The 13,211-nt window shown below is 48.5% G+C and overlaps 1 protein-coding gene across 4 annotated transcripts in view; it reads right to left on the reverse strand.

Moving 5' to 3' along the window:
- plch2a (phospholipase C, eta 2a) overlaps positions 1-13,211 on the reverse strand; it is a 161,214-nt gene that overhangs the window by 35,227 nt on the left and 112,776 nt on the right. For all 4 annotated transcript variants that reach the window (XM_035381231.1, XM_035381235.1, XM_035381234.1 and 1 more), the window contains 3 exons: positions 12,656-12,899; positions 9,728-9,857; positions 2,988-3,158 (listed from right to left, as the gene is read on the reverse strand). In XM_035381231.1, the coding sequence (XP_035237122.1) occupies positions 2,988-3,158; positions 9,728-9,857; positions 12,656-12,899 (545 nt within the window). The remainder of the gene's footprint in view (positions 1-2,987; positions 3,159-9,727; positions 9,858-12,655; positions 12,900-13,211) is intronic.

Raw genomic sequence — 13,211 nt, forward strand, 5'->3', positions numbered from 1 at the left:
GCTTATGTTTGTTTTGTGGTCACTTTTCCCACAAATCATGGCCATCTTATAAACTAACAAATGTCTCCACAGTGTTTGCGAACAAATTAAAATATGTACATGAATTGTACGGTTCTGATTAAATTACTCAGCGCCTGTGGGATCAAGAGTCATTGAGAAATCAGCCAAGCTAAATTAAGCGCAGCAACAAAAATACCGCATGCTGGAACTGAGATCTCCCCGCGCAACAGGAGTAATTATGACGGGCGTCCCACGAAGCCCTCTGAGAGAGGGAACGCAGAAACGGCAGGATGAGGCGGGACCCTCCACGCACCCGTGGCAGCTTGTTTAAGGTGCACCGTGGAACCGAATCTTTTTTTCCTGTGTCACCTCAATAACGGTTACTTTTTAAAAATTAAAATGGCCGGTTTGCCATTGATTAATAGAGCGGGGCTTCCAATCCCTGTAATACAATTCCTCCAAGTCATTATCCGTTTGGCAGCTCGGCTTATTGGTCAACCTGGTTATTGCTAAGTGGGGGGGCCGCGCCTGCGGGTTCAAGTCCCGAATGAGGCAAAGTTCTTTCAGCAGAGTACTTAATCCAAATTCACCAGGAGACTCCGGGGCCATACAGAATAATACTGCATGTGTGTTGGGCTAACGTGCAGCGTAAGCTCTTAACACAGATCCCGGTGTAATTCAACGCGGTGCCGAGAACAATGTTCACTTCACCAAATCCAATTTCGGTCGCACTTTAGCGAAGTCTACAGCGATCTGCACATTCTGTCAAGAAGACTCTGAAGGCCTGTAATCCACAACAATGATGCCGTAACCAACTGGTTGTTAAAAGAAGGCATATGACAGAATTAAAGTATGTTCATTTGAGAGGTAGTGCCTTTCGTTAATTGCCCCAGGAATGAATCAATTAAGGTGTCATCAGAAGAATTGTCTGCCTTACACCAGGACCTATATGCATATAAAAGGGAAAAACACATTGCCAAAGGCTTATTTCACACATTAATGGTAATGCACAAAGTCTGTGACACTTCTGCAGTAACATGTTACACAGTAAATGTCCAATTCTGCAAGAATCTGAACATACCTTTTTCCTCTTATGCACTTTCACACAAAGAACAAACCATTCAAATTCAAATTCAGATACACAGCTTTGTATTGTTGGATTAGGTGCCAAATCAGCTATTATATGTTATCATACTTGAAAACCATTTTTGAAGAAAAAAAACCAGGTGACACAAAAAAAGAGGTCTGATATGGATCAAAGCTATTTGCAAATGAGGTATTTGGTATTAATCTGGGATGTGGTTTAACTTTGTTCACTGTGTACAGGATCATAACAACATCAAATAATCTATCACGATACACATAACTTAAACCTTTGGGTAATAAAAATGTAAAAATTTATAAGACAGAGCGTGCCTATTCAAAGTGCAAACTCAGACTAACTTGACTTATTTATAATTCATGTTATTTTAAATCTTTCAAAATATACAGCATATCACCAGTAACAAAGCCACTTAAAATGCAGCCACTGAACCAGTGCTGCATATTGGACAGATTTAGGAAACATTTGCATATAAATCCTGTCATTAACTGATATTCTGCCAAGATTTACCAGAGGAAGATGCACTTGTTATTTTGTTAAACTGACTTGTAGGGATGTGAGTCTACAGCTCCATCTGTCTGTGATTTGAGTGACCCAATAATAATCCTGATTAGTTTTAAAGAAACAGTATCAACAGGAGTAATGAGCAGAACCACAAAGCCGCTATAGCTAAACAAACAAACAAAACAAATTTGCTGGTCCGGTGTTTACAAAATTGGTTGTGCTTTAGACAAAGCTTTTTTGGTTCTGGTTTTGCTCCATGGTCACACTGTACCGCAAGGACTAAACAATAGGTTTTGGTCCATTTGGTAATAGACCGCTCTGTACTGGGTCTAACCCACAAGCAAATACTCTCTGCAGGATTCTTTTCAATTAGCCTCCCCTGTTTTGACATCCTCAAAAGCCATGGAAGGTGTTGAAAAATTGACAGACTAGACAGTCTGTTCTTCCGACTCCTGACATGTTGAAAATATACTCCGTTATTGCTGACAGACGTAATCTTTTCTTAAATGGTGTTACGGACAAGTTAAAACCTTCAATGTCCCGGGGCCTGGTCTTCAGAAGATAGAGAGGGGGGAGATTGATCAAAAATGACTTGGACGTATCGCCACAGCAACCCGCTCGCATGGAAAGTCAGGGCGGACGTGAGTCGCCCATCTCGCGGATGAGCCGACAACCAATAAAAAGCAAATTTGTGTGCGGCAGTTAGAGGGCCAGGGAAATGTGTTGCCACACGCACCCATAAAAACCCTGACAACATTTGCTCACCTCCGATTAAGAGTGAAGAAGGGAATATATTGTCTGCACAGCTCATAACCTTGAGAAAATGGATGCAGCTCGATAACGTAGGGTGACAGGGGAAAGCCTGGGCACGACAGCTCCCAGGTGCTGTATCCAGCTAAAAACACAAGGCTTTTGTAGAGTTACGAGCCCCACGGGCCGGAAATCGAAACCTGCCAGGGCCACCTGAGGCCAGCAGTCGCACCGAGAGAGGTAAAATATGGCCACGGATAGACAGTCTCAGTCAGCCTGAACACCCTGATGCTCCTGGACTTGTTTGATGAACTAACACACTTCTGGTAAGCTTCTCTGAATTAAAAGCACCTGCTTTCGGGCCAAAATGTAAACGTAAATGTGCTGCCTCATTGTACAAGTATGTGTTTCACCAACCAGCCAATCAGGCTTCCCTTATCGGCTAAGTGACCTCAAAGCTCAGTAGTTGAACAGTAGAGGGAAACAAATCGGACACACCTGCTCTGGAGAGCACAACTATCGGTCCATACTCTATCTAGGATTGGGCCTAAGAACATAATCAGGCATTCCACGTTGGGAGAAATAGAAAAAAACAGGTGATGGAAAGAAAGATAAGGGACGGGAGACAAACCTTCTGCTCAACCTCCAGGAAGCGGATCAGGTTGTCCGTGTCCATGTGGTCCTTGTGGTTGCTGTATGTCAGCATGAGCAGATAGAGGTCCCGGCGCGTGGACATCATCTTGTAGAAAGTGCAGAACTCCTCGAACCCCAGTGTGCCTTGGTTTTCATCAGTATCCGCCTCCTAGCACAGAGGGAGGAGCGCAAATTGTTTTAATTATTATCAGAAACAGCAGAACTATTAGTATCTTCATTCATTTGCAAGGCTGGCTTTACAAAGGAACAACATTTGCATCCCAACCACACATCTCTAATGCCATAATGACAACGTCACACTTCTTCTGCTTTTAAGAAAAGTGTCTTGGCAGAACTCAATTCTCAGACACAACCCACAGCAGAGACTTCAGCTGTGAATAGTAAAAGGAAGATACCGTATTGCACGGAAGACGATAAACGTAAACAGTGTTGCCAAAGTCCCAAAGTTTTTGATAATTCTGCGATTTAATTGGGTCTGGAAGTGAGGACTGGATATCCCCCCCAGCCCACCCCCCACCCCCCAGCTTTGACTGCTCGAGGCGAGGAAAATTCTGGAACCCCAGCCTTATTAGCACACGTTGCAGTGTGAGCCTGCGAAAGCTGGAGCGGATATCTGCACAATTAAATCACACAGAAAATGAGGGGAAGAGAGTACACAGTAAGCCGAAGGAACTGAACACAGCTGCCCGCAAAGGAGCCGCGCTCTGTCCTGATTGGCCGATTCCTGACGATAAGAATAACACGAATATCCTGCGATACAAAGCCAGGGCAAACTGACAAAAAAAAATAAAAATAAATTTGGCCTTGTTAAATTGTTCGTGGATAAGCATAGCCTCATTCAAGCTCTCTTAGTCTCTCAGCCAATGAATAACACATTTCAATTCATAAACCAGACAATGCCCAAATCCTTTCCAAGAAAATATTTTCATAAGATAAACTGGGTCTAGTTTCAAGCGCATGCCAGGGACCAGCAAACAAGGTAAGACCATTTTTTTGAAGCCCCGTATTTAAATAAAGAGCATAAATGCATATTTCTCCATTGAAATCAATGAAAACTTTTATGGGTGAAACATACGCTCAAGTCTTATGCGTCCACAGACTCAACACCAGAGTCTGTAGTGAACTCAAAAAAAAAAAACTTGCGTTTCCCTGGCCGCCACGGATTATTCCTTTATTGGATGAGAAACGCGCTGCTGCATTTCCACAACACAATGGGGGCAAATCTGATTGGTTCCCAGGCCGCTAGAGCACAAAGAGTCACACTGTCTGTCGCATGATCTGCACCTTGCTGCAGAGATAGCGGAATATCACCCCCAAAAATAACCAGGAAGGCGAGCACCTCCATATCGCCGTGAAAGAGAAACGGATGCGATTGCGTCCTAGGCCCCAGCACCCCTGGGGGGGATTACGCCTTAGCCGAAAAAAAAGGGTGCAGCGCACTGTCGCAAGACAACAGGGGGGCTCAGAGGGAGATTAGATCCCGGGCCAGGCCCAGGGTTTGGGAGGCTTCCACTGGATGCGGCTGCTCTCGGTTTAGTGCAGTTGACCCCGCGCACACCCAGCGACACAAGGAGGGGGGCGCGTCGCTCCCGGCTGCACGTCAATCACCGCCACGTCCGTAATTATTCTAATCAATGCGAAATTCTGCGAATGCGCGCGGGCCCATCAGCGCGGACGCAATTCAATCTCCTCAGCTCACTCACGCAAACATCGACCAAACGGCCGCATCTGTGAGTCAAATTCGCAACCGAAGGTGACTCGGTTCCTAAGTGGCAGCACGGGACTGACGACCCAATTGAAATTCGAACACCGAAGCCTTCGCTTCAATGACAAAATCTATGGACAGCCGGTAAGGGAAGAGAGACATGATGAACACGAACCCCCTGAGACCCAGCAGAAAAAACACTCCACGCATTTATTTATTTATTCACACAACACCAGTGTCTTGGATGACAGAAACGTGTTACAGAGAAAATATTTTCAAGAAACATATTCATTTTTATTGAATCTCCCTTGCGGTGTAGATTTCAACACTGAGGAATATATACTGTACGGCTCTTGAGATTAATACCAGGGACTCCTAACAGGGGTCAAAAAAGAACGGGCGGGTCTCAGGAGGGCATCTGTAACTTGTAAGTATTAAAACGTGATCAAAAGTACACTGCAGAAAGCGAGGCGCGGAAGTGCTCCGGAATCTGAACCGAACAGCCCGTGACCGTGTCCTCCGGGGGGCGAATGAATTGGGCTTTGGGGGGGGGGGGGGGGGCGTACGCGACTGGCAAATGGCTATCGATCGGACGCGTTCCAGTGCGCGGCGCAGGAGCGAAAGCGCAGGGTCATCGACCGACATTCTAAAACCTCCCGAGCCGATACCACGGACAGACCGCTTCCCCTAGAGCGGTCCGAAGGAAAAAAACAGGCCACGCTGACTCAGCGAAGGGAGATAAATTAGCTGCTCACGCTATCGCAAGCTAACTGACGGCTAAATATAGCGCGCAGCTTCATTCTGGTGACGCAGAGTCATGGGTGTAATCGAATCAACTCTAATCTACTCATATGGGCAAACAAAAATGCATTTATTTAGATACCAGTCTGAGATATCATTGCTGGTTTGCAAGCCTAAGCCAAAACAAACAAGCAAAAAAGTTCAGAACAAAACTGGGTTGGTACCTTATGTTCTCTAAGAAGATAATATGTCAGATAAAGTGGATTTTGTGGATCCATGCAGCGCTATATAAATGTTTCCTCCACTGTAACTGGGGTTGGGGTTGCAGCGATGATGCATGCAATAAAGAGAAAAGCATTGATGGACACACTTAACCACAATTGCTGTCGGTTACTTCCCCATGCAGTGAGTACAGGTTAATGCCATTATAAATAAGAGAGGATGGTTTCCCCCACTCGACTGTGTCCAGGGTTACACAGACTACTAATACTTCTGACACTGCGCTGCCTCCCCCCCCGATCTTTCAGCACTTTCCAACGGCCATAAATCATTGAACAGAGCTCCGGCTTCAGAAAAGAGAAACACCCCCCCCCCCTCCCAGCAGCGTCAACAAACTGCAAGAGAACGGACCCAGGCTCTGTAAAACCAGCCTATTAATCCGCAGTGAAGGTACCCAGCCTCCTCTCAGAGGGATGAGAGGAGCGAGTGATTGCCCCTGATCTCCCAAATCCACGAGACATTTTGAGCAGGCCTTTTTTATTTATTTATTTATTTTTTGGTAATGAACAGGAAACCCATTTTCCAGGTTGCCGCTTTCGGAAGGTCCGTCCCTCGGCTCGGGAAAGTTTTGCCGACGATCGCCCGGAAAAGGGACGGAGCCCAAGGGGCACGGCGAGCCGGAACTTCCACGGCGAAGAGACGCACGCGGCGTAACGCGAGCGCCGTTCGGTGGGGGGAACCATGGCAACCGCGCGATGTGACGCTCGTCACACCCAGAGCGCCGCCCAACCTCTCACACGCTCAGAGCGCACAAGAGTGCCCGCAGATGTAGAATCAAAGGCCTCCGACGCTGGATTAAAGCGTTCCCATCCCTTTAACCCAACATCTGAGCCGCTTTGAGCTCGGAATGTCAAGTGAACAGGTCAGCCCTTTTACGATCTTTTCTTTCGCTTTCGAGATGGGCACGTGCACTTGGCAATTCGCACGTCCCTCTGGGATACCTGGCAGAGACCGGAGGTGTTAGCGCAGTCAGCGGGGGTCCCAGATGGTTAAGGACAGCACTAATCTGCTGCAGCTCTTAAAATGTTCTCTGAGCTACTTATCCGGGCTTTTATTAAAACAAAATGATTTCGATAAGACGCCTCCAATACATTCAGCCCTATATTCACGCAGTTTCAGTTCTTCCCCCCCCCCAAAAACAATTTTAGATATTACTGCATCATTAAGTATGGGGTTATTAAACAGGCAGAATACATAAAAACACCATCAGAATCCCATAATGTATATCTGAGCGTTCCTCCCTCATATCTATAGTACAACATGCATAAACAGAAATCTCACATCTGCCAGACAGAGCCTTTGGCAGATTGAACCCTCACACTTCCTGATTGCAGCCAACTGGCTCCATTTAAAAATAATTTTAAAGCCAAAGCAGTTATGTCACACAGAAAGACATAAGAGGTTCCATATTTGCCAACTGAAAAAATCTGTTTAGTTAAGATACTTATTCTGAGTGCAAACAATCTCATCATTAGTTCTGCCCTGTCAGTACTTGTTGCTGCTATTACTCTTTGTTTATGTACTGGTGCATTCATTGGTTGCAGCCCATACTGAAGCACCTGTACTGTAGTATGCACTGTCTATCTGGAGGCAAATGCATTCAGAGCCAATGTTTGGAGCGGTCCTCTGTCCTGTGGCACATCTTGCCGGGCCGGGGGCCTGTTTCTCTGTGGCAGGTATACTGTAATGTGACGATATTAGTAATGCAGCCTCTGGGGATGAATAAAATGAATGTTCAACGGGATTGAAGGGAAGCCGTGTTTTTGGGAGACGCGGGCGTGTCCAGCGGCGTTTGCCAGCCGGGTTCCTCTGCCGGTGGCTCGGCGGCAGCGGCGAGTCGGTCGTTCTCTGCGCTAACGGGCCAGCGCGCGGTTCTGCATGGTTCTGTGTGGTTCTGCGTGGCCCCGCTCCCGGCCGCGGGCGGCCCGGTCGAGCTCGCGGCGCATTAGCGCTCGGGCCATCTGGGGCCGTTTGGAGCGTACGGGACGCCCGCCGATTATGCGCCAGAGCTCAGCGGCCCGCGGCGCGAGGCGTGGGCGGGGCCAATGAGCTGGCGGGCGGGCGGGCTGGAGAGAGAGCAGAACGTTAACAGCCACTCAAGGCAAGGGGGCGGGGCCCGTTTGACCTGCTGACCCCCTCCTGGAGTGGCCGCTCTCGCAAGCTAACTGCGGGTGTGACCTCACTCAAGCCAGCACAGCGCTCTTAACCACACGCAGGAGTCATCCCCAGCAAGATCCGCACAATGTTTACACAGAACAGATTTAACAACTACGAAAGGTTACCGTTAGTTTTTTTTATCTGAAACAGTGAGTGGGCACAAACACAAAGAAATGGCGGGTGTGTGTGAAAATGGAGCAAGTACGCTATTTCTAAAGCCTGAGAAGCCAATTACACTTCAACCCACAATTCAAGCTCCTCTGTCTCTTCGCTCAAAAACGCTGATTAGAAGCCAGAAGCAAAAAATAACGCCAGGTTCTTTAATGCTTCCTTCCAGGAATTCTATTAAAAGTAATGGAAGTACCATGTAAAAGGACAGACACATGATGAAGCCCAGAAGCTTACGTGAGACAGGTGATGTTATCATTACGAATTAATTTCTGAAGTTACTGGGGGAGGATGGGACGGTTCTGGCATTCACATCAGAGCGATAACCCCCATGATCCTCCTCTCTAATGAGAAATCCCAAGCAGACACAAAGACTACGGTGGTTTCCTGAAATCCTGCCAGAGCTTTTTCAGGAGATCCATTTAATCTGATCTTTCCATCACGAATGCTCATTTATGTACTGAGGCTCTGCACTGCTGTATGTGGCGACTGGGTGCCCCCGACCACGCCCGCCTCCTAATTTCTCAATGATGTCACCCCCCCCGTAAATGAGGACAAATGGCCGTTCAGCAGGTCCGTTGCCGCAGATAACGCACCTCCGCGCAGTTCAGGCTTTCACGCGGGCCGCTGTCAATCACCCGCATGCCGCCGCCCACTGCAGAGACAGCGGCAGCCTGGCCTTTATCAGGCCTGCAGCACACTCTCCATCAGTCCATCCCTCCACCTCTCTCATGAATACCTGCAGAGAGGCCCGCCTCCACTCTAATGAATACCTGCAGAGAGGCCCGCCTCCACTCTAATGAATACCTGCAGAGAGGACCACCTCCACTCAGCGACCGTGACAAGGGACGGGGGGGTTTGTTTAGGGGGGAGGTGGAGCAGGTATGTGGAGGGGGGGGGGGAGGGTGGGTTGGGTCAGGGAAGCTCAACAGGTTCTCACGTCCCTGCACTTTCTGATCTGTCCCAGGTGATGTTCACCCCCTCCCACCCCCCACCCGATTCAGCAGAGAGACAGGCCCCAGACTGGACAGTTTCTCACCCCACATTCTACATCCATGCTTCTGACCGCGAAGGAATGACCCTGACGGACAGTTAAAAAGGACTACAGTGTGTGGGCGGGAGGGTTTCACAGTGTTCAACAGGAGAGGCTGAAGAGGGCACTGAGAGCTGGGAACATTAAATCACAGCAGTGCTGTTCTTTGAGAGAACAGCACTGTCAGAGAGGAGCAACGGACACATCCGTTATCTCAGCCCCCCCCCCCCCCCCCCGCTCCCCCCTCCCCGCTTGCTCACCGTTGCCAAGCTTCACCGAGCTACGAGCAGCAGAAGAAAGTGTGCTGTCAATCTTCCAGTGCAAACTCTGCTGCCGATTTCCACTGTTTACCCAACAATAAGGAAAGTGCACTGGTCTGTGCTGCTTCCATACACACCGCACCACGCAAACCTCCACACCATCTACAAAAACAAACACCCATGAAGAAGGCCCTCGCTGCTAGAGTCTGTTCCTGCAGCCAATGAAGACAGCCCTCACTGTTGGAGCCTTTTTCTGCAGGTCTCCCCCTTCCTACCACAGCTCCATCAGTTTCCTGTCAATAACAGTTGGGATCACGGCGCAGTTAAAACGGGATAGGATACGTTACCGGGGTAACGCCGGCGTGTGGACCCACCTTGAACATCTGCTTGACCTTCTGCCTGGGCAGGTTCACGTTGAGCTTGTGGAGCAGCTGCAGGACTTCGCTGATGCTCAGGCTGCCGTCGCCGTTTTTGTCCGCCTCCGCAAACGTCTGCTTGAGCCACGTGAGAGCGAGCGTTAAGGAAGCGCCTCCGAGAATGACGAAAGCGTAGAAACACACCGGTCCTTCAACTCCACCAAAACCGAGTAACCCCTAGGGGGGTTTTCCCATTACAGAGAAAATTCTCAATTATATTTAAAATCATACTTCCATTTTTCCAATATATTTCCTAAATGTATGGGCTGGGATCCAAAATGGGTCACAGGAGTGTCTGAGGTGGGTAGCCCATCAGGCTTGCGTACTTGACGGGTCCCTGAGAGGTACTAAATTTCTAATTTAAGTCCCGATATTAAAAAGTCTTTCTAATTTGGGTTCCGATATTAAAAAAGTTTAAGAACCCAGCGTCTCTGCCTCTGAAGTGGAAATTAATTTGAAGCGACTCGTATAAATTTTAAGAGAAGCAGATTATGGTTCTTGTAAATCACCGGCTACGGACTTCGCAGGTGCCGAGTGTGGTAACGCCGCAGTCACCCACCGCTAAGCTATCGGGGGACCGGCTGCAGAGAGACGGAGGAGACTGCAATTAAACAGGGAAGCTTATAAACCAAGATCCGGTCCTCCAGCCTGAACTTGATATATGGCACTTATAAACGAGTTCCAGCACGCGTGGAGGAAACTGCTGACTACAGCCACGGACGTGACTGACCCAAGCATGCCGAACAAAACCGTTGTCCAATTAGTGTCTCTTGAAGCGTAGAGGCCCTTGTTTACCTCCGCCTGAGTTTTAATTAAAAAAAGAGCGAAACCTGAAAGGCAACGACGCCTCCGAGGTTCGGGACGAAACCGGCCGGCGAGCGGGAAGGCGGGCTCGTCGATTTAAAATAAATCCGGAGCGATCCGCGAGACGCGCGGCGGGGCGGGGCGGCGGGGACTGGAAATCGGGAGCCGTCAAGGGGCGAGACGGAACCGCGCGAGAACGTGAGCGTTCGGGGGATTACATCCCTGAGGAAGCCCTGCGGAGGCTTCCTGTATCTCCCACTCAAACCGCAAGTTAAATAAACACCGCGGCAGCTCACCGAGGGGGGGGGGGGAGAGGGGCGCGGCCGCCGCAGACGCCCAACATCAGACGCACGTTCCCAGGGATACAGGTCCTGAATTAAACCTGGGCGTCGGGGAAGGGTTCGCTAACGGCGCCGTCGCAGGCATCTGTGAGCCAATGGCAGCTTTCCCCTCATCTGTCACCTGTCATCTCGCGCTTATCTCTCACGCATGTGACAGCTCTGTTTCATCCCATCTGTCACTCCGCTCATTACATCACTGTTTTTAACCGCGCTAAGCACCGAGCATATGGGCAAGCGCAACCTTGATTCAGAAGAGGCAGAAACACAACTGTATAATTCATGCAGGTACACAGACACAGAAACAGACACATGCACACACACACAAACACACATGCATAAACACACACACACACACACACACAAACACACTTGCATAAACACACACACACACATACACATGCTCGCTCGCACGCACGTGCGCACACACGCACGCGCACGCGCACACACACACACACACACACACAAACCGAATATTAAAAAGAAGGCTTTGCAAAATATAAAGGTTCAGAGGCTCAGTAGTCCAGAATAATTCAATGTTAACTGGACACTCAGCACCATCTGTGCACTTAGCACATGAGCCTCACTGCTCTAAGAAGACACACTAAATATAAGGCTAGGGACGTACATTATTGGTTCTTACCTGCTGAATGGATCTCAGTTCTACAAAATGGAACCATGTTCGCATTAGAGCTGAACACATTAAAATGAGGCAAGGGCTTTTCAGTCATCAATAACACAGCTCTACCGGAACAGGAAACATTAAAATGCTTGTAAAAGAGTCACGTTAAAGTTCAATTCCAAAGAGCGCTATTCTTCTAAATGTTCTTCGATGGGAAGCTCACATGAGCATGTGCAATGCATTGTGCACTCCTGATAAGGTAAATGGAAAAGGATTATACAAAAAGGCCTAAACAGCCCAAGTTTTCACTGTGAAATGTTGCGTGCCATGTAGTAATGGCCTTCATCAGATAACCGAGCAGTGGAACACCACCAGCAACCGCAATATCACTTTATATAGGTCAGCAGCAAATCACAGACTGTAATTGCCTACTAAAAGAAAAAAAAATGCTTTCACTGACAAACAGCAGGGTAGTTATAAGACCTGTGTCACCAAACTGACATCAAAATGACAGTGGTGTTGTTGCGCTCAGAAGAACCAGGAAATATTCACAGCACAAACCTTTCGTATATAGAACAATAAAATATTCATTTATATAAATTTTTTTTCTTTTCCACAGAGCATTCCTTAATCCCCCTTACTGTGATCCACGCGGCATGGCTGAACTCATCCTTTCACACAGCACAAGCGCGAAAACTGGACGTCATGACCCCACCATTCACAGCTTAGACATTACATTATATTACGGACATTTAGCAGACGCTTTTATACAGAGTGACTTACACAACTTTTACATTGCATCCATTTATACAGCTGGATATATGCTGAAGCAATGCAGGTAAGTACCTTGCTCAAGGGTACAACAGCAGCGTCCTACCCAGGAATCAAACCTATGACCTTTCGGTTACAAGCCTTACCCTCTATGCTACACTGTCGCCCATTTTGTTCTTTTCCACGGAGCACCCCTTAAACCCCCCTCTTGTGATCAATGCGGCACGGCTGAACTCATACTTTCACAAAGGCTGAACACAGGCGCGAAAACTGTACCCCCCCCACCCCACCCCCCCCCCCACCATTCACAGCCCAGCGGGAGGCCGGACAGCCACGCCCCAGAAAGGATATTGGTCGCGGGTGCGCTGCCGCTTGGCCAGGCTGTCCTCGTCGCTGATGCCGGCCACGAGGTACTTGAGGCCGGTGATCCAGGTGCGGGCCTCCTCCCCGCTGGTGGAGACCAGGTCCAGCGACTCCATGTGCTCGCCGTAGTAGATGCTGAAGCAGCAGTTGGGGTCGAAGCTGCCGTCGGAGTAGCGCTGGAAGATCTCCGACTGCTTGCCCTCGCACACCTCCCGGATGGAGTCGATGGAAACTGAGGGCGGGGGGGGGGGGAAGAAGGAGGGAGTGGATCAGCGGGTGAAGGATGAGAGCAGGTTTTTACAGGAAGATGGATGGGTCACACTTCACCGTTGGGAACACAGGAATTCGCTTCTCAAACATGAATAATGAGCTTCCAAATAAAATCTTTTCCAGGCAAAGATGAAACATTTCCGTTTCTCCTCTGGTAAATATCAGGGAGCTTAATATGTAAAAGACTGCATATCTAAATGTGCCTCTATATAGTCAACGAGACCTCAGATGACACCTTAGAGATAGAAGAACAAATTATCACCACTAAATCGGG

This window comes from Anguilla anguilla, chromosome 11 (assembly GCF_013347855.1).
Source record: "Anguilla anguilla isolate fAngAng1 chromosome 11, fAngAng1.pri, whole genome shotgun sequence".
NCBI classification, from domain to species: Eukaryota; Metazoa; Chordata; class Actinopteri; order Anguilliformes; family Anguillidae; genus Anguilla; species Anguilla anguilla.